The following is a 26,083-nucleotide window of genomic DNA, read 5'->3' as shown; positions in this document are numbered from 1 at the left end:
ACCAAAACCAAAACAAACAAACAAAAAAAAAAAAGGGGGGGAAAAAAGGGTTGAATATTAATAACCAGAAGTTTGTTTATTGAAAATATGTTTTGTTTTTCTTTCCAAAGCCTTCTCCGACATCCAAGTTCATCCAGGGCTACTTGGGAGCTGTCATAAGTGCTGTCTCAATAGCAGTGGGTAACTCTTTATATCTCTGGATTTCATGACTAAGGAGCTGCTTAGGAGATGTTTTTTGGATTGCTGAGCATGTTGATGTCTTTTAATTGACTTAACTCCATTTTGATAACCAGAAAATGCTGTCACCTGGGGTGTGGCTGGCCCTGCATGCCCGAGCTTTGCAGCAGAACCAGAATCCAGCCCCTCCTGCACTGTGCCTTGGCTGCTCTGTGAACTCCCACTCTCTCTCATGCATTAATTGGTGGGGAATTAATTAACCAGGCTAATTTAGAGACCTTGAGGCTGCAGGGCCCTGGGTGGCAGGAGAGGAGAGGCAGAGTTCTGGAATGTTCCACTGGGGATGGAATTACATCTTCCCCTGTGGATGTGTTTCTAGCTGGAGCTGGAGTTCAGGTCACAGCGTGGAACTCTGGAATGGTTTGGGTGGGAAGGGACCTCAAATCCCACCCAGTGCCACCCTGCCATGGCAGGGACACCTCCCACTGCCCCAGGCTGCTCCCAGTGTCCAGCCTGGCCTTGGGCACTGCCAGGGATCCAGGGGCAGCCCCAGCTGCTCTGGGAATTCCAGCCCAGCCAGGAATTCCTTGCCAAGATCCCAGCCCAATCTCCCCTTTCCCAGTGGGAGCCATTCCCTGGCTCCTGTCCCTGCAGGCCTTGTCCCCAGCCCCTCTGCAGCTCTCCTGGAGCCCCTGCAGGGACATTTAGGATTCCCTGGAATTTTCCCTTCTCCAGGGGAACATTCCCAGCTCTCCCAGCCTGGCTCCAGCCCTGGAGCAGCTCTGGGGTCTCCCCTCCAGTTCTGGGTGAAATAATCTGTGAGAGGAGCTTTTAGCATTCCTAAAATCAAATATTATGGCTTTTAATGCATTCCAGGAGCACAGGTTGACATCAGGGGCAGGAACAGTTTGGAGGAACAACTTGGCAAAGTTATTCCTTACACTGGGGGTTTCAGCCCCAAACTGAGTGGTTGGGGCTTTTCCTTTGGAGCATTACAGATCCCACAGCACTTGGTATTTTTCCCTCTGGCCAAGACATTTCCCCATTTTTTCAGGTCGCAGAGAATTTGCTCCTTGTGCAGCTGCCAGACCATTTTCCAGAGGGGGAGGAGTTGTTGAATTGCCTCGAAGTTGTGAGGGAAAACTCCATTGTATGGGGTACCCCTGTGCTGGATGGTTTGCCATCTCTCAGTCTGTGTGCTGGGCACTGCTGCTCCTGTCCCCTCTGCTGTCCCTTCCTGCTCACAACCCAGCCTGGCTCACCTGGGCTCACACCCTGGCTCACCTGAGCTCCCACCTCCTCACCCAGGAGCTGTGCTCACTTTTCCAGCTCAGTTTTAACCCTAATCCCCATCCTAACAACCTCAATGCTTTGGTTTTCCATCCACAGCTTCCAGGGGAAGCATGGGATGGTTTCCCTGAGTTCCTCGGTGCTGAGGCCAGCATTTATGTCACCCTGTGTGTCCCTGAGGTGACAGTCCCCAGCTGGACGTGCTGCTGCCCCTCACACCCCCCTTCCAGCCTCAGCACGCTGTGGTGCTGCTGATCCCGTGGTTTTGGCATTAATGCTCCTCTCCCTCTTGGAACAGGGGCAGATTAGAGGGGCAGGACACACGGACAAGGATCTTGGCAGAGCTTTGTCCCCCGAGCAGCTGGGAGGCTTTGGTAAGGACCTGTGGGTGTGGAGGTGTCCGTGCTGCAGGGCTGGTGCAGGGCTTGGGGAGCTGGAATTCCTTGGGCTGCTCAGAGCCTGCAGGGCAGCTCCAGAGGGCAGAAGGGACCTTGGGGTGCTCTGGGAAACACCCCTGTGCAAAGAGGTGTGGGAAGCTCCCTGAGATTTTATTCCCCAGGGAATGAAACTGGGGAGTTTCAGCCTGGTGCAAGCAGAGATCTCCCTGCAGGGGGGAGCTGCTGCCTCCTGGGCAGTGCCACCCTGTCCCCCAGGCTGGCAACCCACCAGGATGCCCTGGGTGTGTGGAACAGTGCTGGCTCAGAGCTGGGGGCTCAGGGGGTCAGAACAGTGCCCCAGGGACAGGCAGGAGCTTTCCATGGGGCTGTGGATGGTCCGGGCTGGAGAAGGGCAAAAACCTTCAGGGGTTCTTCTCCCTCATGTTGGGATGTTGTCCTCCACGTGGAGCATGAAGGGCAAAAACCTTCTGGGGTTCTGCTTCCTGATATTTTCTTCCATGTGGAGCTGAAGGACAAAAACCTTAAGGGGTTCCGCTTTTAGATGTTGGGATGTTTTCCTCCCCGTGGAGCAGGAAGGGCAAAAACCTTCAGGGGTTCTTCTCCTTCCTGATGTTGGAAGGAGGTTTTCCTCCATGTGAAATATGAAGGGCAAAAACCTTCAGGGATTCTTCTATCCTGATGTTGGAAGGAGCTTTTCCTCCACATGAAATATGAAGGGCAGCAGCCTTTAGAGGTTCTTCTCTTTTTGGATGTTGGAAGATTTTCCTCCATGTGAAATATGAAGGGCAAAATCCTTCACAGGTTCTTCTCCTTCCTGATGTTGGGAACTTTTCCTCCACATGAAATATAAAGGGCAGCAGCCTTTAAAGGTTCTCCTTTCTGATGTTGGGACGTTTTCCTCCATAGAGCATGAAGAGCAAAAACCTTCTGGGGTTCTTCTTCCATCCTGATGTTGGAAGGAAGTTTTCCTCCACATGATATTTGAAGGGCAGCAGCCTTTAAAGGTTCTCCTTCTGGATGTTGGGAGCTTTTTCTCCACATGGAGCATGAAGGGCAGCAGCCTTTAGAGGTTCTCCTTCTGGATGTTGGAAGTTTTTCCTCCACATGGAGCATGAAGGGCAAAAAACCTTCACAGGTTCTTCTCCTTCCTGATGTTGGAAGGAGGTTTTCCTCCATGTGAAATATGAAGGGCAAAAACCTTTAGGGGCTCTTCTGTCCTGATGTTGGAAGGAGCTTTTCCTCCACATGGACCATGAAGGGCAGAAGCCTTTAGAGGTTCTTCTCCTTTTGGATATTGGGATGTTTTTCTCCACGTGGAGCAGGAAGGGCAAAAACCTTCGTGGGTTCTTCTTCTATCCTGATGTTGGAAGGAGCTTTTCCTCCACATGAAATATGAAGGGCAGCAGCCTTTAGAGGTCCTTCTTCTGGATGCTGAAATATTTTTCCCCATGTGGAGCATGAAGGGCAGCAACTTTCATGGGTTCTTCTCCTTCCTGATGTTGGAAGGATGTTTTCTTCCACTTGGAGCTGAAGGGCAAAAACCTTCTGGGGTTCTTCTTCTATCCTGATGTTGGAAGGAGTTTTTCTTCCATGTGAAATATGAAGGGCAGCAGCCTTTAGAGGTTCTCCTTCTGGATGTTTGGAGCTTTTCCTCCACATAGAGCACAAAGGGCAAAAACCTCCACAGGTTCTTCTCCTTCCTGATGTTGGAAGGAGGTTTTCCTCCACATGGAGCATGAAGAGCAGCATGTGAGGTTCTTCTTTAGAGGTTCTTCTCCTTCTGGATGTTGGGAGGTTTCCCTCCACACAGAGCACAAAGAGCAGCAGCCCTCACAGGTGTTTTTTCCTGATGTTGGGAGGAGGTTTTCTCCACGTGAAAGGCAGCAGCCTTTAAAGGTTCTTCTCCTCTCTGATGCTGGAAGAAAACCTTCCCAGCAGAGCAGGGACGACACAGGGGGTGTGCAGTGAGGTTTCTGTGTCCCCACAGACATCCCAGTGGGAACACTGCTGAAGTTCTGGAATGCTGTGTCCTGAAAGCCCTCCCAGCTCCCACCAGCCTGGAGAAAGCCCTGCCCAGCAGGGAGGCTTTGGGATGTGGGCTCAGTCATGAGGGGCAGACCTGTGTCTCCCTGTGTTTCCACCTGTGTGCAGGTGGAAAAGGGCCTGGAGAAGCCCAGAGAGGACAGAGCAGTGGATCTGTGCTGTGCCTCACCCTCGGTGTCCTCACAGCAGGGACAAGCACACTGCTGCATCAGGGCTGGGTTTGGCCTCATTGTCCTGCACTTAAATGGGAAATCTTTGCAATATCCTGATTTCTTCCCTTTTTAGAGAGACAGGAATTGCTGCAACCACAGCTCCTGATTTCCAGCCCTACAGGGTGAATTTGGGGAGGGACCAATATTCTTTTATTCCACATTTTTCTCCCCACATTTCCTTTTCTCTCCAACTACTCCCATCCCAACCCAAGTCAGAGCACAGAGCTGTGCCAGGTCCAGGATTTCATCCCTTGCTGTGCCAGGTCCAGGATTTCATCCCTTCTCCTGTGCATGACTCAGGTGAAGGAATCACTTGAAATAAGGCTGGGAAAGGTGTTTGGGTTGGAACAGATCCCAAATCCCAAATCCCAAATCCCAAATCCCAAATCCCAATCCCACCCCATCCATGGCAGGGACACCTCCCACTATCCCAGGTGGATCCAAGCCCCACTGTCCAGCCTTGTCTTGGACATTCCAGGGATCCAGGGGCAGCCACAGCTGCTCTGGGAATTCCATCCTCTAACATCTCCTTTTCTCTTTCTGTGATTGTAATTTATTTTTATCCCACTTTCCCCCCACCAGCCTCTTTCCTGCCTTTTCTTTTGCTCTCTCATTTTACTGCTGTTCTGAAGAGTGACAATGTAATTTTTTTCCCCAAACAATTGAGTGGATTCCTGGGATCAGGCTCCAATTCCTGATATCTGGCTGCTGTTCATGCTGGTGGTGCATGAAGTGCAATTAACACCAGCTGGTTTTCCTAAACAAGGCAAACAAAGGCAGGGAGAAGTAAAAAGACTTGAGAAAGACCAAATGTATTTTAAATGTTTGGAATTTTTTATTCCCCCAGTATTCCAGTGCCAAGAGCTGCACAGATCAGGGGGGCTGTGATGAGACAGAAACTCTTTCCAGCTGACACACACACTCTTACTCTGCTATTTTTCACGCTTTTAGGAGATTAAAAAAGCTGCATGAAGCCGATTTTATTGGCAACAATTGCTTTTTAGATATTATAATTTTATATAGATAATAATTATTTATAACAACTTTATTATTTCTATGTGGAAGTAGGTTTCTTTTGCCCAGGGAAATTGGGCAATCCCTGGAAGTGTCCAAGGGCAGCTTGGGGCACCCTGGCCCAGTGGGAGGTGAGGGGTGGATGAGAGGGGATTTAGGGTCCTTCCAACCCAACCCATTGCAGGATTTTCTGATTCCTAATTCCAGATCCCAGCTCCATTTGCTCTGGCACTGCTGATCCCTTTTGGTGCTGGCTCAGCTCTTCAGGACTTAGAGCAAAGTTTGGGTCAGAAGTGACTCTTGGGGCTGTGCTGAAAGGCCTGAAATTAAATCAGCCAAGGACCATGAGCAGCCATTCCCTGTTTCCTGCATTTTCACTGCTGCTGGGACCTTTGGATTGGTAACTGGTGGAGTTAACCCCTCTGGAACCCTCTAAAGTCATTTTCTGGGTCCCTCTGGACCTTCTCCTTGAAGCATCTCCCAGTTTTTCTGTGGGATCGGAGCCTTCTCCATCAGCTTTTCAATTTCCCTGATCACAGCTTCCAGTTCTGCCAAGAGCAGCTCCAAATCCTGCAATCCCAATCCTTCCTTTTCCAGCAATCCCATTCCTTCCCATGCCAGCAATCCCATTTATTCCCTTTCCAGCAATCCAAATCCTTCTCTTTCCAGCAATCCCATTCCTTCCTTTTCTATCAATCCTATTTCTTCCCACACCATCAGTCCCACTCCATCCCTTTCCAGCAATCCCATTCCTTCCCTTTCCACCAGTCCCATTCCTTCCCACACCATCAATCCTATTCCATCCCATTCCAGCAATCCCATTCCTTCTCTACCCATTCCAGCAATCCCATTTCGTCCCTTTCCACCAGTCCCATTCCATCCCTTTCCAGCAATCCCACTCCTTCCCATTCCAGCAATCCAAATCTTTCCATTTCCAATAATCCCAATCCTTCCATTTCCATCAATCCCATTCCTTCCCTTTCCACCAGTCCCATTCCTTCCCACACCATCAATCCCATTCCATCCCATTCCAGCAATCCCATTCCTTCCCTACCCATTCCAGCAATCCCATTCCTTCCCTACCCTTTCCATCAATCCCATTCCATCCCTTTCCATCAGTCCCATTCCATCCCTTTCCATCAATCCCACTCCATCCCTTTCCATCAGTCCCACTCCATCCCTTTCCAGCACTCCCGCTCCTTCCCGTGCCGTGGGGCTGCTCCTCCTTTCCTGCTCGCTCACGCTGACCTCTCACACACCATTTCTCGCTCTCCTCTCCAGGTGGAGGTGCCCCTGTGGATTTTTCCAATCCACTCCTTGTTCCCGATAATTGTCTGCGAGGCTGCGCTGACAGCCTGTGAATGGGGTGTGATGTCCATAATCAGCCGGGAGAGCTGGAGCCCTCCCACCGCCTGCTCTGCCCTGTTCGGGGCAGCCAGGAGACATTCGGGGGCTGGAAAAGTCGGGAGAGGGATGGGAGGGGATGGAGCGTGGCCTGGCTCCCTCCTCCATGGGAGCAGGGGGAAAATCCCAGGGGATCTGAGGAGCTGGTGATCAACTTTTGTTTTAAATTAAGTTTTAAGTTTGAAAGGAAGCGGTGCCTGGCTCTAAAGTCTGCATCTCTCTGCTCCAAAGCTGTTCCTGCACATCCCTTTCCCTGTTCATTCTCAGACCCCAAAGGGAGTGGTTGGATCTCTCAGACTGAAACTCAGCCTGGCAGTTCCTCCGTGGAGCCCCAAAATCGCTGGAGCTGAGCAGCCGTTCCCAAAGGCACAAGGATACGGGGTTCTTGTGGGGGACAAGGACATGGGGCTCTCTGGGAATGCTCCCAGTGCCAGCAGCATCCTGCCCCTGGTGTCAGGAGCACCTGGCACCTGCTGGGTGCTGCCAAACCCGTCCCTGGGAGTGTCCCAGGCCGGGCTGGACAGGGCTTGGAGCAGCCTGGGATGGTGGAAGGCGTCCAAGGCAGAGGGTTGGAAGTAGATGATCCTTAAGGTTCCTCCCGTGACTGTCACCTCCCAAACTCCATGTGCCTCTCTGCAGCATTTTCTCTCTCATTTCACTGGGATGTCTCCATTTCCAGCAGGTTTGTTCTCCTCCCTTCCTTTCCCTCTGCCCCAGCCCATCCCCACCACCCCAGCAGTGCTGCTGCCCCTGGACAGGATCCAGGTGCATGGAAAGCTTGGTATGAGACAGCACCCTCTTGTCGTGGGCATGGCCCCTCATCCTCCTTGCTCCACCATCTCCCAAACCAAGTTTGGTGTGCTCTCAGCATGAATCCCACTTTTCTCCAGCCTTGCTCCAGACTGCACCATTCCCTTCCCTTGAAACATCCAGCTGTGGGGCTGCTGTGGTCATCCCTGCTGGAATTGTCTTGGGACTGATGTCTGCTCCTTCCCTTACTCTTGCTCCTCTCTAAGTTCCTTCCCCACTCGGATCCTGATTGCTTTCCCTTCCCTTAGACTCTTCCATTCTGTTCTCCTTGGCTTGGGAAAGCTCCAGTTGGGAAAGAGCCCAGTTTTCCATCTCTCTGCCTCCATCTTCACCTCCCAGCCCTAATGAATGAGTTTTTTCCTTCCTTCTCCTAATGCTCTTTTCTCCAGCTTGGCTGGATGGGACTCATCAGATCCAATTAGTTCTAATCCAATCTGGTGACTGGGGGATGAGGGATAACCTCCTTTGGAGCCAGTCCCTCTCTCCAAGTTGACTTTCCAGGTCCCTTGAACAGCCAGCTCCAGTTGCAGTGCTCAGGGATGCCCTGGAGTTAAATCCCCTAAACCAGTGGGGATTTCTCCAGCACAGTCCATGAAGCAATGTTTGGGTGGTGTCATCTACCAGCTAATGCTTGCTGGACTCCTGAAATTCCTCTATTTTATAAAAATTCCCTCCCAGTATGAAGTGAAATAACTCTTCTCATGGATTTACTGCTCTAGGCCAGGTTTAAGAGGTGTGGGCTTGGCCATTGCCAATGTCAGGCATTCAAAACCATCTCTCAGGCTTCAAAACTCTTCATAAAAAGACAGAAGAAACCTGTTTGTTTGTTTGTTTGTTTTTAATTCCTATGGTTTTAGAATTGGTGTCTTGGTAGACATAAGGTCAGAACTTTGTGAGACAAGAAGAAGGAAAGGAATCAGAAACGTTGGTCTCTGACAGCATCTGATGGTTCTGCTTCAAAGTGTGGTGACCTCACAAACGTTCTGCTGAGGGAATGTTCTTGATGCTGAAATAAAATGGGAGCTAAAGAAATGGCAGGAATTCTTAGCACTCAAGGAGGAAGAGGGAGGGAGGAAGGGCAGAGTGCTGCCAGAGGCACAGCAGAGCCCTGGGTGAGGTTTCTCTCCCACTGGCCATGTTTGATCCCGGTTTTGTATTGAGGGATGTTAGGAAGTGCTGGTGTCATGTATCCCTGTGTCCAGGGACAGGGATATGTGTGTCCCTGTGTCCAGCCATGTATCCCTGGGTCCAGCTGTGTTTCCCTGTGTCCAGTCACATACCCCTGTGTCCAGCCGTGTACCCCTGTGTCCAGCTGTGTGTTCCTATGTCCAGTCATGTGTCCCTGTGTCCAGTCACATATCCCTGTGTCCACTCATGTGTTTGTGTGTCCAGCCATGTGTCCTTGTGTCCAGCCCTGTATCCCTGTGTCCACTCATGTATCCCGTGTGTCCCTGTGTCCAGCCATGTGTCCACTCATGTCCATGTGTCCAGCCATGTGTCCCTGTGTCCAGCCATGTGTCCCTGTGTCCAGTCATGTGTCCACTTGTGTCCCTGTGTCCAGCCATGTGTTCCTGTGTCCACTCATGTATCCCATCTGTCCCTGTGTCCAGCCATGTGTCCCTGTGTCCAGTCATGTGTCCACTCGTGTCCCTGTGTCCAGCCCTGTGTCCCTGAGTCCAGCCATGTGTCTGTGTGTCCAGCCACGTGTCCCTGTGTCCAGCTCCCTCAGCCACATCAAGGGAGTGCTCTGGAGGAGGAAACCTCAGCAAACCAGGCAATTGGGGAAAGCTGGATTTGATCTGGTCACAGTATGGGAATGTGTACCATGGATAACTCCCCATCCCTGGCAGTGTCCCAGGCCAGGTTGGACACTGGGGCTTGGAGCACCCTGGGACAGTGGGAGGTGTCCCTGCCTTGGATGTTCTTTAAGTCCCTTCCCAACCAAACCATCCTGGAGTTCTGTCAAACTCTGGAGCAGGCTGCCTGGAGAGGCTGCAAAGGGACCCACAGGACAGGAGGAAGCAGCTTCAGGTTGTGCCAGGGAAGGTTTAGGTTGGATTTCAGGAAGAATTCCTTCACCAAAGGTTGTCAAACACAGCTGCCCAGGACAGGGGTGGGGTCCCCATCCCTGGGGAGGTTTCATAGCCCTGTGGATGTGGCACCTGGGGACACAGGGCAGTGGTGGCCCTGGCAGTGCTGGGGATGGTTGGACTCAGTCTTGGAGGGCTTTTCCAGCCTCGGGGATTCTGTGGTTGTGCCAGGTTGGGTGAGGTGCGTCCCCCCTGGTTCTGTTCCATGTTTCCATCACCAGTGCTGCAGACCCTGCTCAGTGACTGGGTGATGGTCACAACAATAAACCTGGGGTTGGTCTTTAATGATGAATTTGCTTCAACAGCGTCCTTCGGCCAATCCCAAGTAATTAAACTCATTAACATCTCCTTGATGACCCTTCTGCTTTGGTGGCCTGAGGTTGAGCAGTTCCTGCCCTGTTTACCCTCATCCCACCTCATGGCCCGTGGGAAGGAGTTCACAGATCAGCTACAGCAATTTCCAAACTGTAGAAAACAAACCCTCATTAGTTTCCTATATCCATCCCTTGTGTTGAGGATTTGGGAGATGGGATTTAATCTCCAGCAACATTTAATTTCATGTTCCCAGCAGGGGGGTTGCTGTAAGTGGGGACTGAGTTCATCACATTAAATCTGGAAGTAAAATGCTTTTATTTCACTGCCCTCACAGTGGTGGCTCTCCCAGACTCAGCTTTTCTCTTTCAAAAGCTGCTGCTCTTCCACTTCATTGCCAAATCCTCCACCAAACCTCCAAGCAGGGGCTGCAAACCCAATAAAATTTGTCATGGACACAGATTAACCATATCCAGACTAAATACCCAAATCCATGGGGCAGACAAGCAAAGCCAGGCTTAAAACTGGAACTGGGTCCTCGTAAAGCCACACATTTTAGACTGTGTTACAGTTTCTGGAGGTGTTCAGACTTTGAAAAGACTCATCCTAACAATTGGAAAATTAAAGAAAAAAAAAATCATTCAGTCATTTTTGAGGGGGAAGAAGTTCAAGACAAACCTTCACTGCTGTCCAGACTAAGCAGAATCACCATGGCTCTCTTGGACTCAGCTCTAGGGCTGCGTTTGCTGAGGACAAGAGGAGGAGCTCCTGCTTGGGGTCTGGGTGAAAACCTTGGGAAAGGCTCTGGAAATATTTCCTGGGGCTGGAGAAGCAGCCCTGTGCCCATGCAGGGCTTACCCAGCAGTTGTGCTTCTCCCCCTCTTCCTCCCAGGCTCTGGCACGCTGGGATGAGCTGGGATGTGCATGTATAATGTAGCAGCCTGCAAAATATCCTCTCCCAGGCTTCTCTTTGCTTTTCAAACCCCCCCTCCAAAAAAAAAAATCCACAAAAAAAAAATTGTTCTTTTCTGGCAGCTTTTTGGTTTTGGCTGATTTTTTTATTTTTTATTTTTAATTTTGCTGCATTTTGGGCTGAAAACATTTCAGCCACACATTGCTCAAGGCTTCCATTTCCAGCTGAAAATTCCCAGGTTGGGGCTGTTGGGTTTAGTTTGTGCATTTGGGGTTTTTTTTAAGGGGGATAAAAAAGAGAAAATATTGCGAGGAAGAGTAATTTAAAGACAGAAGTCATTCCCCATGGATAGATTTGGTTAATTTTTAACCCCACGTGTGCATGAAGCCAGTTTTGATGAAAATTCTCCCAATTTTCAGCATTATCAATGTGAGAGTCAGGAGGCAACAACTCCTCTATGTTTCTATGAACATCCACAATGAGCCAGATCCATGGAAAACTATGGAGAGTTCTGCATTATTCAAGGGTTGGACAAGGCAACAAAAATAAATCCATGATTATAATAAACCTTACAGTCCAAATGTTGGCACTGCATGGGGTTGTGTAGTCCAGACCCTTGGAGAAGGAATTAATTGTGCTGGGCCACCACCACCACTGAAATTTGGGTTTTTCCCAGCTGGGTGAGAGCCAGTCCCAAGGATTTTGTGGTGGATGGGAAAAATGATGGTGACCTGGGCAAAAATCCAGCCAAGGGCAATTCCAGAAGGACTGGATGGTGTTGGAGTGGGTTCTGGCTTATCTTTTAGCTGGGGAGGGTTTAAACCCAAAGGTTGGGTTCAACCCTCCATATAAACCCAACTGTTGGGTTCAACCCTCCATATAAACCCAACTGTTGGGTTCCATTCTTCATTTAAACCCAGTAATGGGTTTGGTGGTTTGGTCCAGTCCAACTTTTGGGTTCAATGTTTTGTGTAAACCCAATAGTTGGGTCCAATCCTTAATTTAAACCCAGTAATGGTCTCAACCCTTCATTTAAACCCAGTGGTTTGGTTCAATCCAGTGGTTGGGTTCAGCACTTTGGACAAACCCAACTGTTGGGTTCAAACCTTCACTTAAACCCAATGGTTGGGTTCAGCCTTTCATATAAATCCAAGAGTTGTGTTCAACCCTTCTTGTAAGCCCAAGGGTTGGGTTCAAACCTTAATTTAAACCAAGTGTTTGGGTTGCATCCAATGGTTGGGTTCAACACTTCATACAAACCCAAGCTGGGTTCAACCCTTAATTTAAACCCACGAGTTGGGTTCAAACCTTCATTTAAACCCAGTGGTTTGGTTCAATCCAGTGGTTGGGTCCAGCACTTATATATACCCAATTGTTGGGTTCAATCCTTCATTTAAACCCAAAGGTTGGGTTCAACCCTTCATTTAAACCCAAAAGTTGGGTTCAACCCTTCATTTAAACCCAAGACTTGGGTTCAATCCTTCATTTAAACCCAAAAGTTGGGTTCAACCCTTCATTTAAACCCAAGACTTGGGTTCAATACTTCATTTAAACCCAAAGGTTGGGTTCAACCCTTCATTTAAACCCAAGAGTTGAGTTTAACCCTTTATTTAAGCCCAAAGGTTGGGTTCAACCCTTGTTTTAAGCTCAGCAATTGGATTTAACCCTGTATTGACTAAAGGGTTGAGCCCAACACAGCCAAACCCTGCAGCTGGGGGAGGTTTAGTTCTCAAACACTTTTCATGGGGAGGGACCCCAAACTGTGCCATGTGCCCTGCTCCTGGTCATTAATCCTCTGCTCCTCTGGTTTGCTTTTCTCCATTCCAAGGTGGGCCTTAATGTTCTGATCCAGAGAGCCAACAAGTTTACCCCAGCCACTCGGCTGCTGATCCAGAGGTTTGTGCCATTCCCCGCTGTTGGTAAGGAAAAATTCCTTTTCTTTGTGTTCCAGGCGGTGGCTGCAAGCCTGCAGGTGGCCAGAAGCCACTGGGATGGACACAGCTCCTTCCTTGCTGCTCGTGTCCCCTCAGTGGTGCTCCCTGAGCTGGGGCAGGCAGGGATGGGACTCTGCAAAGCAGAATTTTGGCAGAAAAATGCTGCAGATCTGCTGGTGGAGGCAGCTCCTCAGGCTTTTCAGCTGCACTTTGCACTCTGAAGCAGTTTCAGAAATGATCAGCACTGAGTGGTCCTCGACCATTCCAACCTCAGAGCATTTCATTTGCAGGATCTGGGTTGAGCTGTGTCAAATCTTCAAATAAGCAGCAGCACTGTGGTTATTTTACAATAAAACACAGAGAAATGGTTCTGCTCTGAATGTGCAGATTTCTGAGAGTCACTGGTTAAGAGCAGCCCCAAGTGTGTGCAGAACTGAGGCTGCTCCTGGCTTGGTGGAGCATTTTACTGGGGCTTTATCAGCCCTGTGTTTGAGGGCAGGGATGCTCTGCACTCAGCCTTTGCTGGGGCCTCTGGTTCCCACCTCCAGCACATGCTGAGTTATTTTAGCTTTGTGGCTTTGGGGTAATTTTTTGTTTAAGCTTGTTTATTTACAAAGGTGGTGCAAAAATTGCCCCAGCATGGAGGAAATAACTAAAAAAATGGGGTTTGCTCCCTCTTCCATGTTCCTTTTTCAGCCATATAATGCCAAATTTTCCTTTCAGGTTTTTTTCCTTTGCTGTGCAAGTGCCACATCCTCAGAGCTCTCCTGAGCCCCTTTACCTGTCTGCTGCTCTCACTTTCTCTGGCCTTTCTGCTCCTTTTTTAGCAGAGAATTGGTTGTTGTGGCCCTCCAGCCTTCAATTCCTGAATTGCTGGATTTTTTTTCCCCTTTTCTGCCACAAAAGCAGCTGCCTGCCCTGCCTGCAGAACAGGGGGGACAGGGATTGTGCTCTGGGGGTTGCACTGAGCCTTTTCCTTGTACACCAGGGATCTGAGGGCATTGTTGTTGCTTTCCTGGGATCTATTTTAGGGAGATTCAGCTTTCCTTGGGGTTTTACAACCAGGAGAGCACGAGGGATGAGTTCCAGTCCCAGGAGGCAGCTCTGAGGGGTGTTTGAGTCAAAGGCAGGCAGGAAATCCTTGCTGCAGGCTTGATCTGCTTTCACACCAAGGTGTTTGTGTTGGCATTGATTGAGGACCCATAATTAATTTGTTTAGCCTGTAATTAATTCCCCAGCTAATGTTTTATTTGTCTTGCTTCATTATGAGCCAGGACATCAGGGATCCTCCCACTAATTGCTGGTTTGTGGTTTGCTGACCTGGACAAACCCTTCATTAAGATGTGTCTCCCAATTCCTTTTGAGCCTCCAGCCCCCAGCAGAAAGGCAGAAATTCTCTATTTCTACATGAAAAGCCATACACTGGGGTAAAGCTCTTGCTCCAAAAACCCCATGGATGTGGTCTTCAGGGATGGGCTGGGGGATTTGGCAGTGATGGTTGGACTTAATGATCTTGGAAATCCTTTTCAGCCTTATAATTCCATGATTCTGTGACATTAGAGAGTTTTTCCCATCCTTCCCTTGCCTCCCTCTGCACTGACCCCCAGAGCTGTGCTGGTTGGGGGCAGCTGCAAAACTGCGAGGACATCCAAGCTTGAGGGTCCCATCCCAAGTTACCACAGGAGGGGCAGCTGCTGCTGGGGTGGAAGGCAGCCCAAACTCCAGCAGGGATGTTCTGAGGGCTCCACGGAGCTTTGGGAAGCTGGGATGGCTGCTGGGGAAGGTCTTGGTGCCCTCAGAGAGGTCTGTGTCTTCTCCAGGCCGTGTGAAGGTTGTGTTTGCACCATCAGGGAATGCCCACCTGCAGCAGCTCTGCCTGGAGGACACTTTAACACCAGTGCTGCTGGGTCAGGCCCTGCCTTCACCCCCTTCCAAGGTTAATTTTCCAGCTGAAAACCCCAAATTGTCCAAAAAATCCCGCCCAGGACCAGGAGTTGGATCCAGGAAACCAAGCCAGGGGAGCAGCTCCTGGAGGAGCAGAGAAGGCCCTGCAGAGCCAGGGGCTGGAAAAGGGGTTTGGGATTGGGCTTGGGGCATCCTTGGGGGCTGAAGGGGTTCCATGGAAAAGAAGGGAAGGGAAGGAGGTCTTGGAGCCTGAGTTTGAGCTGGGAGGGGTTGGATCCTTTCTCAGCGGTGAGGAGGGGAAGGGTCTCGGTGCCCAGGGGAATCCAAGGAACCCAATTCACCCTTTTCTTCCCCAGAACTGGGAGTGAACAGCTTGCCCCAAGGCCAGGGTGTTACTGGTGAGGGTGTGCTTTATACTGGAGATGTTCATGGCTAAAAAACCTCAGAAACCCCCAAAAATCCCATCTCAAACCTGATCTGAAGGAAATTAAAGCTGATGGAAAGATCCTAATTGGAGAGAGGGAGAAGGAGGAAGGATTTCTTCTCCTTGGGCTTTTTTTTGTGTGTGTGGTTAAAATTGTTGTGTTTAGGTGATGCCCAAGGACAGATTTAGAGTGTGGAAAGCACCTTGGGATAGAAAGAATCCCTACAAACCCCCAGGAATGGGGTGCTGCCTTGGTGTGGAGCCCGAGCCCCGTTTCCTCAGAGTGCTTTCACAGCCGCAGTTTCCATTACCACAATTCCTTCCCAAATCCTGCAGATGACTTTGTCTGCACTAAAATTTATTTATTTCTCCCCCCCCCCCCCCACCCTCGTGCATTTGAGACATCCATGCAATCCAAGTTTAGCCATAATTAGCAGCGTTTCTGCTCTCTCAGAAAGCAGAAGGGGAGCGGCTACGTGAGCGCCTCGTCTCAGACAAACCATGGAAGCAGCTTTTGGCTTTGGGACCAGGGCAGGGAATCCAGAGCCTTGGGAAAGCATCTTGGGAGTGTCAGGGCTGGCCACCCCATCCTGAGTCTGTCAGGAACTCTGTGCCAGGGCGTCCCTGGCCAGAGCAGCTCTGCTGGGCTCTTTGATCTGCTCAGTTTTGATTGACAGCGAGAAGGACGGGGCGTGCGAGTGTTAAAAATGAAAAAAAAACAGGGGCTAAACTTTCTTTAAATGAAAGGCCTTGTTTTGTTTTTTCTCTGGGATTCAGGAGCTGAAGGGTTGGGAACACAGATATTTTGATAAATGGGAAGAGTGGTCTGGTAGTTGGAATATTAAAGAGAGAGACAGAGTGTGCGTGTGTGTGTGTTCCTCTCCCTCTCGAGTGGAAGGAGCATTTGTCACCACAAATCATCCTTGATTGCACAGAGCTGCCTTCAGAGAGGGCTCACCCACCCACCACCCTCAAAAAATTAGACATTTGTTATATGACATGAATTGAGATTAATTAGCGAATATTAACCCATCAAGCAGTGCAGAAACACATTTTTGGAAGGCACTGGTACTTGCAGCAACAGTGGGTTTGTTTCAGTTCTGGGTGGAAAGTTTGCAGGCAAATGTGGTGTGGGGGGTGCTGGAAAATGCCACTTGATCAGCCCAAAAGTTTTGTGGGAATGAGCAGCTTTTCTCTGGGAGAAGTTGGGAAGTGCCTGAGTGAGAGGAGGGGCTGCACATGGTGCTCAACCCCAGCTCTTGGTCGGACTTGAGAGACAGAATTTGGGGTCATCTTGAGGCCTCAAAAGCCACAGGCTGGGCCAGGAGGAGGGGTTAGAAAGGTCCCGGTGCATGGAGTCATTTTTCCCCTAAATTGTGTGAAATCATGGAATGGTTTGGGCTGGAAAGGACCTAAAGACCATCTAGTTCCAACCACAGGCAAGGACACCTTGCACTAGACCTTCCTGTAGGCCTATTTGCCTTTATTATCCCAGAGAAAAAAAAATTGGTTACTATTCTCCTTGAGAATTCCATCTTTTTTGGGGGTTCAGAGCAATTCACCTCAGCAGATTGAGGGGAGGAGATCTGGAGTCAGGGCAAACAGAAGCTGCCAGTGGGGATTGATCAGGGCTGATCCTCCTGCCTTTCTCCTCCTCAGCCAGTGCCAACATCTGCAACGTGGTCCTGATGAGGCACACGGAGCTGGAGGAGGGAATCGATGTGTTGGACACTAATGGGAACATCGTCGGCTCTTCCAGAGTTGCTGCCAAACACGTGAGTACAGGAGCTGGGAGAGCTGGGCCACAGCTGATTCCAGGCCCAGCACATCCCACAGCCTCTGGAATCCATGGCTTTAGCAGCTGGGAGTGGAGGAGATGCAGAGAACACAGAAATTTGGGGGCTGGCCCTGGTGGTTTGGAACAGCACAGTGACAGGACAGATCCCTGGTGCTACCGTGGGAATTCCCTGTGGAACACCCAGCAAAGATCCCTCACACATTTTCCCAAATGAGGAGGACTCAGGCTCGGGGCTGAGCAGCTTTCCAACCCTTCCCTGCCACCCAGAGCTGGCTGAGGGCAGCCAGATGTTGTTAACCTCATGAACAGCTGGTTTGCTTTCCCTGTCACCCACTCTGTGCCACCCGCCTGGAACTGCTCCCTTCCCATCCCTGGGTGCAGTCCTGGCTCCTGAGCACCCCCTGAGCTGTTGTTTCCAAGTGGGCTCTGACTGAGATGTGGAGCTGTGCTGAGCACACGCCCAGGCACAGGAGTTAATAATATAATGCTTGGCATTTCCCTCCCTCCTTCTGTCCAAGGCACTCCAGAGACAGCAATTAATGTACAGCTCTGCAGTCCTCGGCAGGAACGGGGAGATCTCGAATAGCTCTCCATATTGTTGGTTAACAGGGGGATTAAAACAATCTGCTGAAGGGCTCAGAGACACTTCTTGGAGCCAGTTTTCCTCACTTCCATTAACTGGCTCCAGGACCCGCTCTCCCCTCTCTGTCCTGATGGCTGAAAGAGAAAATGAAGATTAAAAATGAAGGTGCTGTGAGAGTGATGGAGGTGGAACTTAAAAACGTAAAATTTGGGAGTTCTGGGAACTCCTGCTCAGCTGCCATCCAATCTCAGCTCTTCCTCCTGGATAGGTTGATCCTGGATTTTGTCATGTGAAACGTGGCAGATCCTCAGTGTGACACAGCTGTCCCTGTGTGAGGGTTTGTTGTGATGTTAGATGTCCCTGTGACATAAAATCATGGGATGCTTTGGGTGGAAGGGACCTTAAATCCCATCCAGTGCCACCCCATCCATGGGCAGGACACCTTCCAGTGTCCTAGGCTGCTCTAAGCCCCAATGTCCAACCTGGCCTTGGGCACTGCCAGGGATCCAGGGGCAGCCCCAGCAAATCTGGGAATTCCAGCCCAGGCAGGAATTCCTTGCCAAGATCCCAGCCCAATCTCCCCTTTCCCAGTGGGAGCCATTCCCTGGCTCCTGTCCCTGCAGGCCTTGTCCCCAGCCCCTCTCCAGCTCTCCTGGAGCCCCTGCAGGCCCTGGGAGATCTCTGGGCCTCAATAAATCCAAACCCTGCTTTGGTTGCTCCCTCTGGTGAGTCTGGCCAGGAAGGAAGAATTGTGGAGGCACAATGTAGCTCCATGGTTGGGCTCTTCCCGGGAGAGGAGAGCCCTGCATGTCCCAAACCCCTGCAGGGAATGACCCAGCAGTGATGGGAAACACTTCCTGGAGCAGCAGTGAGGAGCTGCTTCCCCAGCACAGAGTGAGATCAAAGCTCAGCTCAGGCAGGAAGGGCTGAAAGTGCTGCCCGGCCCATGGTGGGATATTTCCCTACAACATCTCCCCTACATTTCCCTCCAACATTCCCCCTACAAATTTCCCCTTCAAAATTTCTCTACAACATTTCCCCTCCAACATTTCTCTACAACATTTTCCCTACAACATTTCTCTACAACATTTCCCCTCCAACATTTCACCTACAACATTTCTCTCCAATATTTCCCCTCCAACATTTCCCTCCAACATTTCCCCTACATTTCCCTACAACATTTCCCTAAAACATTTCCCCTACAACATTTCCCTACAACATTTCCCCTACAACATTTCCCTACAACATTTCCTCCACAACATCTCCCCTACATCTCCCCTCCAGGATTTCCCTACAACATTCCCCATACATCTCCCCTCCAACATTTCCCTAGAACATTCCCCATACAACATTTCCCCTCCAACATTTCCCTACATTTCCTCCACAACATTTCCTCCACAACACCTCCCTACAACATATCCCTACAACATTCCCCCTCCAATACCTCCCCTACAACATTTCCCTACAACATTTCCTCCACAATGTCTCCCCTACAATGTTTCCCCCACAACATTTCCCATCAGTGATTCCTATCTCATTCACATCAGTGACATGAGTGACATAAGTGACATCTACCAATTAGAGTCCTGGCTTTGGCCAAGCTATATCTCTATTCAGATGGGATAATTGATGATAAACCCAGATGTTTTCTGCATCAAAAAGTATCCAAGTCGCTGTGGCTTGGCAATTTGACCCTCTGTACATGACAGCTGAACCTACTTTTAAAGTGAGCTTGGAGAATCATTATCCAGGCATGTTTTTCCAATTCCCAACTGCTTTGAGGTTTGTCAGCTGCTGCAGACTCTGGGTGACAGTTCAGTGCCATCAGCAGAGCCATCCTGAGCCTGGCAGGTCCATCCTGGGTTGGTTTGGGATGTCTGCATGTGTTTGTTTGTTTGTGTTTGCTCCACAGGCCCTGCTGGAAACAGCCCTGACCAGAGTGGTCCTGCCCATGCCTATACTGGTTCTACCTCCCATCATCATGTCCGTGCTGGAGAAGTGAGTCTGCCCAGGAGAAGGGAGGGAGGGCCCTCAGAGGGTGCCAGGTGTGGGAATTTTATGGGATCATGGAATGGTTTGGGTTGGAAAGGTTCTCCAAGGTCATTGAGCCCAACCATTTTATGGGATCATGGCATGGTTTGGGTTGGAAAGGTCCTCCAAGGTCATTGAGTCCAACCATTTTATGGGATCATGGCATGGTTTGGGTTGGAAAGGTTCTCCAAGGTCATTGAGTCCAACCATTTTATGGGATCATGGCATGGTTTGGGTTGGAAAGGTCCTCCAAGGTCATTGAGTCCAACCATTTTATGGGATCATGGCATGGTTTGGGTTGGAAAGGTCCTATAAGGTCATCCAGTCCAACCATCCCAGCACTGCCACCCATGTCCCCAGGTGCCACATCCACAGGGCTTTTGTTGGGTTATGTTTTAGTCTGGTTTAGAGATGGGGTTTTAAAAACTTTTAATTTATTTTAAGTCTCATGTGAAGGGTGAGATAATACAGATGTTATAAGTTATGTTATTACAATCAGAAGCTATTTCTTAATTATAATACACAAGTGTTTCTTGGCTTATGAGCTTTAGCTCCACTATGTTGTAAATGTTTTAAAGGTAATTATTTAAAATTACCCCTTGTGGGTTTTACAATATATCTTTTACAGTTCTAGTTCTCCAAAGTATCTAGTCCTTTTTGTAAGATTATCTTCGGAAACTTAATTTCTCTCTCAACAATGTCTCTCTTATTCCATGGCATTTCTAAGTCAGTATTTCTTATCTCAAGGTTTGCATACAGATGTACACTATGTGAGCCTTGTGTCAGGCTTTGAGAATTTTCTACAAATCCATTTCCCACAGGCTTTGAAATCCCCCCAGGGATGGGGACTCCAGCTCCTTCCAGTGCTTAACAATTCCCTTTCCACAAAGGAATTTCCCCCAAATCCATCCCAAACCCTCCCTGGTGCTGTTCCCTCTGCTCCTGTCCCTGTTCCCTGGGAGCAGAGCCTGTCCCCCCAGCTGTCCCCTCCTGTCCCCTCCTTGTGCAGAGCCACAAGGTTCCCCCTCACATTTCATCCACCAGACAGATTTTTTTACATATTACATTTCCACATTTAGGACCAATCATTTCCATCATTTCAATCGATTTCCATCATCCATTTAGGACCAATGTCCAGCTTGTTGAAGTTTTATACTGACATGATTATTTTAACTCACTGACAGCCCAGCAGTTTGAATAACCCATGGTGGAAGGTCAGTGTGAGACAAAAGCCCTGAATTCAGTGGAAAACTGTCCCTGATTTTTAGGAAACATGAGAGATTAAAAGGTGTTCAGAGAGATTATCGTGGAATCATGGAATTGTTTGGGTAGGAAGACACCTTAAACACCATCTAATTCCAAGAAGGAGCAGATTCCAACCCTCCTAATTTTGTGCAAAACATTTGAATTTTATTTCATTCTCCTTCTGGACAAAATCTCTGCAGCCTCATCCCTGCTCCAAGTCCCTTTGTCACCCCCAAAGCCAGGATTTACCTGCAGGATCTGCTGGGAATGTGCCTGGAAGTGGCTGTGCCTTACTCTGGAGTAACTTTGAAGTAATTTATTCAGGGCTTACTCCAAGTCATGTGTAGGACTGGGGCTTTGCACTGAGGTGGTTTTGTGTGTTCCCACTGGTTTAACTGATTCCCATTTAACCATCAAAAAAATTCAACACTCAGGACAAAATATTTTATTGCTTCAAATTATTTTATTGCTTCAAATTATTTTATTGCTGAGTACCCACAGATAAAATCCTTTATGTGAAAAAAATTTGGAGATATTTGTAGAAAATTTCTCCTCTCTAAATTAATAAATTATTGTCTCTAGCAGGACACACTGTGGGTCCAGCCTGGGCCATCCCCAGGCTGAAATAAACCTGGCAGTAAAATTGGATTGGCACCTGGGGAGAAAATAAAACTGATGGTGAAATTTGCTCCCTCCTTTGCAGCAAAATAGAACCAGTAAATCACTTCTTTGTCCTCGGGGGCATCATAAATCCTTGGATTGATGTGAGTTTTGCTGAATGCACCTGTGCTCAGTGCAGGCCTTTCTAAAACTGATTTTATCTGTGAACTTACAGGAGATTGCCCTCAAAAAAAAAAAAAAATCATCATTTTAACTTATTGAAAGCTTTAATTCACGTTTGTGAGAGAAAATTTTCCTTCTCGCTGCCACAAAACTCCGTGGGTATAAAAATATCCGGGCTCTGCTTTTGCCTGCCTGAATTGTGCCCGGAGCTTTGTGCCTGCTGCATTTTCCATCAGATATCCTTGGGTTCCTGGAAGGCTGGGAGTGAGAAGCAGCAGGGATGGGGAGTGAGGTGTGGCTTGGCCACGCTGCTGGAGCTGGTGGCAGCTCTGGAGCAGCCCTGGGACACGGGGAGTGTCCCTGTCTGTGCCTCAGGGCGCTGAAGTCAACTCTCAGATCTTAAAACTCGTTCCTAAAGGGCTCACTCAGAGCTGGAAGCTCATTTTGGGGAAAAAAAAAAACCCTTTGGAGCGTTTGGGAAAAGTGTAACTTGATAAATTTAGTAGGATTTGAGTTTGAGGAGGGTGTTTTTAATGGGGGTGAGATCCAGGCAGGCATTATCCATTTATTTCTAGAAATCCCTACAGGGGCTGTAAATGGGAAGAATGAAGGTGTCACTCTGCAGAGCTGGGATCAGGAGCCAAAATCTGGATCCTCCGATAGGTTTGCATTTGGGATTGTGGGAAGGAGGGGATGGTTCTTCCAATAGGTTTGCATTTGGGATTGTGGGAAGGAAGGAACTATTCCTGCAAATTGTTTGAATTTGGGATTGTGGGGAAGGAAGGAACAATTCCTCCAATGGATTTGTATTTGGGATTGTGGGAAGTAGGGGATGATTCTTCCAATGGATTTACATTTGGGAAAGTGAGGAAGGAAGGAACAATTCCTCCAATGGATTTGCATTTGGGATTGTGGGAAGGAGGGAATGATTCCTGCAAGTTGGTTGAATTTGGTATGTGGGGAAAAAAGGGAACAATTCCTCCAATGGATTTACATTTGGGATTCTGGGAAGCAGGGGCTGATTCTTCCAATGGATTTGCATTTGGGATTGGGGGAAGGAAGGGAGCGATTCCTCTGAGTATTTTGAATTTGGGAAAGTGGGGAAGGAAGAAACAATTCCTCCAATGGATTTGCATTTGGGATTGTGGGGAAGGAAAGGAGAGATTCCTCATTTGCATTTGGGATTGTGGGGAAGGAAGGGGGTGACTCCTCCAAGTAGTTTGAATTTGGGATATGGGAAGGAGGGGACAATTCCTGTGCCTGGTGTGATCCCAGGTGCAGGTGGGTGATGGTGCTCACCTGGGTGAGACTCCCACCCCTCCAGGGCCCAGCCCCTGCCCCCAGCAGGGTGTCAGACCCCAGGAATTCTCCCCACCTCGCTGCTCCCAAAGTTTATTTTAAGTGGCCAGTTCCCGGCCGCCGTCTCTCCGCTCGCATCCAGGTCTTTCCTCTCTCCCAGCCATCTCTCCATCTGCATGTTTTAACTCCCCCAGCTGCCTCTCTCGTCTCTTGTGCCATTTTTTTCAGCTCTCTTGGCTCCTCTCTTCTCTTTGCCTGCTGTGTATTTTAACTCCCGGGGCCGCCTCTCTGCTCTCCAAGTAATTCCATGTTCCCTCCCACCGCCGCGCTCCCGCTCTTGCCCATGTTTCATGCATTTCCTGCTGCTTGGACTCTGCTGGAGCAGTGAACATATAGAACCAATGTTTATTTTCAGCCTGCATATGCCACGCAGGGAACACGGTGTCAGTTATCCGTGCAGATGTATTCTCATTGAGGTTTTATAAATAATATCCGCGCCGGCAGCTCTCGCTGCGGGGAAATATCGGTTTGGAGGTGTCTGAGGGTGAGGGTGTCTGATAATGGGGGTTCTGTGGTGTCTCTGTGTCACACAGGTGTGGGGACAGCAGCAGCCACTGCAGGAAGTTGGGCTCTTCATCCCTATTTCCTTTTATTCCCTTTATTCTGTCAGTCCTTTGTTTGGTTGTTAGGATGGAATTTGGGAGATGGAGCTGTTTGCTCCCAGCCACCATACAAGGCTTCTCCAGCAGCTCCCTGCAGAGCTGCAGCTGCTTGGAGTGGGGCAGGCCAGCTCTAAGTGCAGCCTCAGTCTGAGCTCTGGGCTGGAAGAGCCCAAATTTTTGGCTCCTGTGGCCTGGCCAAGAGTTGGAGAAGCTCAGTCCATCACCAGCGACTGATGGGGACACTTTGGGGGATCTCTGAGCAGAACCTGAGCTCTTCTTACATCCTTGTCTTATCTCAAACCTCCTCTGTGCCCCTCAGAGAAGACCTTTCAGAGAGTCTGAAGCACTGAGAAGGTTCCAAGAGCTCGGGAATGTCAGGATACACTGGAGAAGGCCTTGGAGCTGGCTGGGCAGTATCTGTGGAAGAGACAAAGCTGGAGCTGCTGGCAAAGGGCAGGAGCTGAGGGAGAAATGGGAGCAGAACAGTTGTGTCCATGGAAGAGGAGCATTTCTGCTCTTCTTCATCTCCAGATCTTCCTCGTGCAGCAGTTCCAGGGCTGTTTTCCTGTAAATCCCATAAAACCAGGATGTTCCAGGGCTGGAACAGCATTGCAGAGCTGCTCTGGCTGAGCTGAATCAGTGGCACCAGGAAAAATGGATTTTCCTGGGGGCTGGCCAGTGCTGTGTGGTGCTGGAAGGGCATTTTCTTCTCTTTTTGCCCTGTTTGCCACTGCAGAGCTGGGGTGAGGCAGGAGTTCCCCTGGCCCTGGTGTCCCTGGGTTTTCCTGGAGACATTTCCCTGCCAGGGAGTGCAGGATGCTCCCACAGGTGCTTCTCCTCCCAGGCCCTGTCCAGCCCAGCCCTCAGTGAAGTTTGTTTGGGCTCAGCAGCTGCCAGCAGTGACACCTTCAACTGCTGGGGCTGTTCCCAGAGTAAACATGGAAACTGCTCCTTTAATGGTGTCAATCAAGCACAAAAACCCCCCAGCCTCCCTCCTTTTGCATCTGCTGTGTCCTCTGGAGGGGCTCAGGGCTGGGGCTGCGGGGTGAGGACCGTGCTGGCCTGGCTGGGTGGGACAGCAAAGCTGCTGGTCTCTGGTAGAGCTCAGATTTCCCAAAATGACCCAAAGCAGGTGAGAAAAGCTGGGGGACAGAACAGAGACACCTGACATGCTCAGCAGGACGGGGATCTGGGGATCCCAAACTTCCTGGGTGCATCAGAGGGGTGTTGTGAGGAGTCTGGGATCACTCAGGATCCCCCAGGACCCCCAGGATGACTCAGGATCCCTCAGGAACACTCAGGATCCCCCAGGACCCCCAGGATGACTCAGGATCCCTCAGGATTGCTCAGGATCCCCCTGGACCCCTCAGCATCTCCCAGGATCACTCAGGATCCCCCAGGACCCCTCAGGATGCTCCAGGACCCCTCAGGATTCCCCAGGACCCCCCAGAACACCCAGGATCGCTCAGAATTGCTCAGGATCCCCCAGGACCCCTCAGGATCACTCAGGATCCCCCAGGACCCCCCAGAATCACTCCGGATCCCCCAGAAAACCCCAGGATCCCTCAGTATTGCTCAGGATCCCCCAGGACGCCTTAGGATTGCTCAGAATTGCTCAGGGTCCCTCGGCATCCCCCAGGATTGCTCAGGACCCCCCAGGATCCCCCAGGACCCCCCAGGATCACTCAGGATGCTCCAGGACCCCTCAGGATTCCCCAGGACCCCCCAGAATGCCCAGGATCGCTCAGAATTGCTCAGGATCCCCCAGGACCCTCCAGGATCACTCAGGATCCTCCAGAACCCCCTAGGATCCCTCAGGATCACTCAGGATCCCACAGAACCCCTCCAGAACTCCCCAAGAGCCCTCAGAACCCTCTAGGATCCCCCCAGGATCCCCCAGGACACCTGAGGATCCCTCAATATTGCTTGGGATCCCCCAGGATCCCCCAGGATTGCTCAGGACCCCCCAGTACCCCTCAGGATACCTCAGGATCCCCCAGAACCCCCCAGAACCCCCCAGGATCCCCCAGAACCCCTCAGGATCCCTCAGTCCCCGCGCCCCGCGGCGTCTGGCGGTGTCTGTGCTGCCTCTGCCGCCGTTTGTAGCACACAGCCCAGAAACCCCCCAGACTGTGTCAGCTGGGAGCCTGGGGCTCGCTCCCGTCATGTTTGGTTTCGCATCTGACACCTCCTCCCCAGCAAACACGGGCCCGGTTCAGCGCCCCCGATAACTCCCATATGGAATCAATTACAGCACCTCCTGAAAAACGCCAGGGGCAGCTGCCAAATTATGCAAAACTCAAAGCACTAATGAAGGCTGCGATGAAAGTTGAATGAAGGTGTGTTTACAGCACCGTGTCTCCGTGCAGCACATGCACTGTCTGTGTATGTGTTTGTACCTATGGCCTACTCCGGGCCTACCCAGCCCTCAGTGAACCTCCCCTGCCTGTGGGGAAGATGAAACAGGAAAGCCTTATCAATATGATTGTCTGGCAAAAGATTTTGAGGATATGGAAACTATAAGTGAGAAATGAAAGCAAGCTTTGAGATACCTCAGTTACTGAACAACTGGAAAACAATGGTGTGGCAGGCTGAAGGCCATGGTATGGCCATCCCCCTTTAATGAAACAATGCCCTCTGCTTGCAGGCAGCTTCAAGGGTCAGAGCAGACCCTACTAGTTGGCAGAAAAAGCCAAAAGAGGAGTTCTTAGGGTTTAAAATGTAACACAGTATGGTAATGATTCCTATAGGCTGTA

General features: G+C 50.0%; 1 protein-coding gene across 2 annotated transcripts in view; it reads left to right on the top strand.

Annotated features, from left to right (window-relative positions):
• Positions 1-26,083, top strand: part of SFXN5 (sideroflexin 5) — a 117,344-nt gene that overhangs the window by 56,747 nt on the left and 34,514 nt on the right. For both annotated transcript variants that reach the window (XM_071455833.1, XM_071455834.1), the window contains exons 9-12: positions 111-176; positions 12,492-12,582; positions 16,586-16,701; positions 19,220-19,305. In XM_071455833.1, coding sequence (XP_071311934.1) covers positions 111-176; positions 12,492-12,582; positions 16,586-16,701; positions 19,220-19,305 — 359 coding nt within the window. The remainder of the gene's footprint in view (positions 1-110; positions 177-12,491; positions 12,583-16,585; positions 16,702-19,219; positions 19,306-26,083) is intronic.

Source organism: Agelaius tricolor, unplaced genomic scaffold, assembly GCF_023055355.1.
Source record: "Agelaius tricolor isolate 1412-34295 unplaced genomic scaffold, bAgeTri1.0.p SCAF_54, whole genome shotgun sequence".
In the NCBI taxonomy this organism is placed as follows: Eukaryota; Metazoa; Chordata; class Aves; order Passeriformes; family Icteridae; genus Agelaius; species Agelaius tricolor.
The sequence above is the reverse complement of the archived record's forward strand: the minus strand, read 5'-3'. Positions and strand labels throughout refer to the sequence as shown.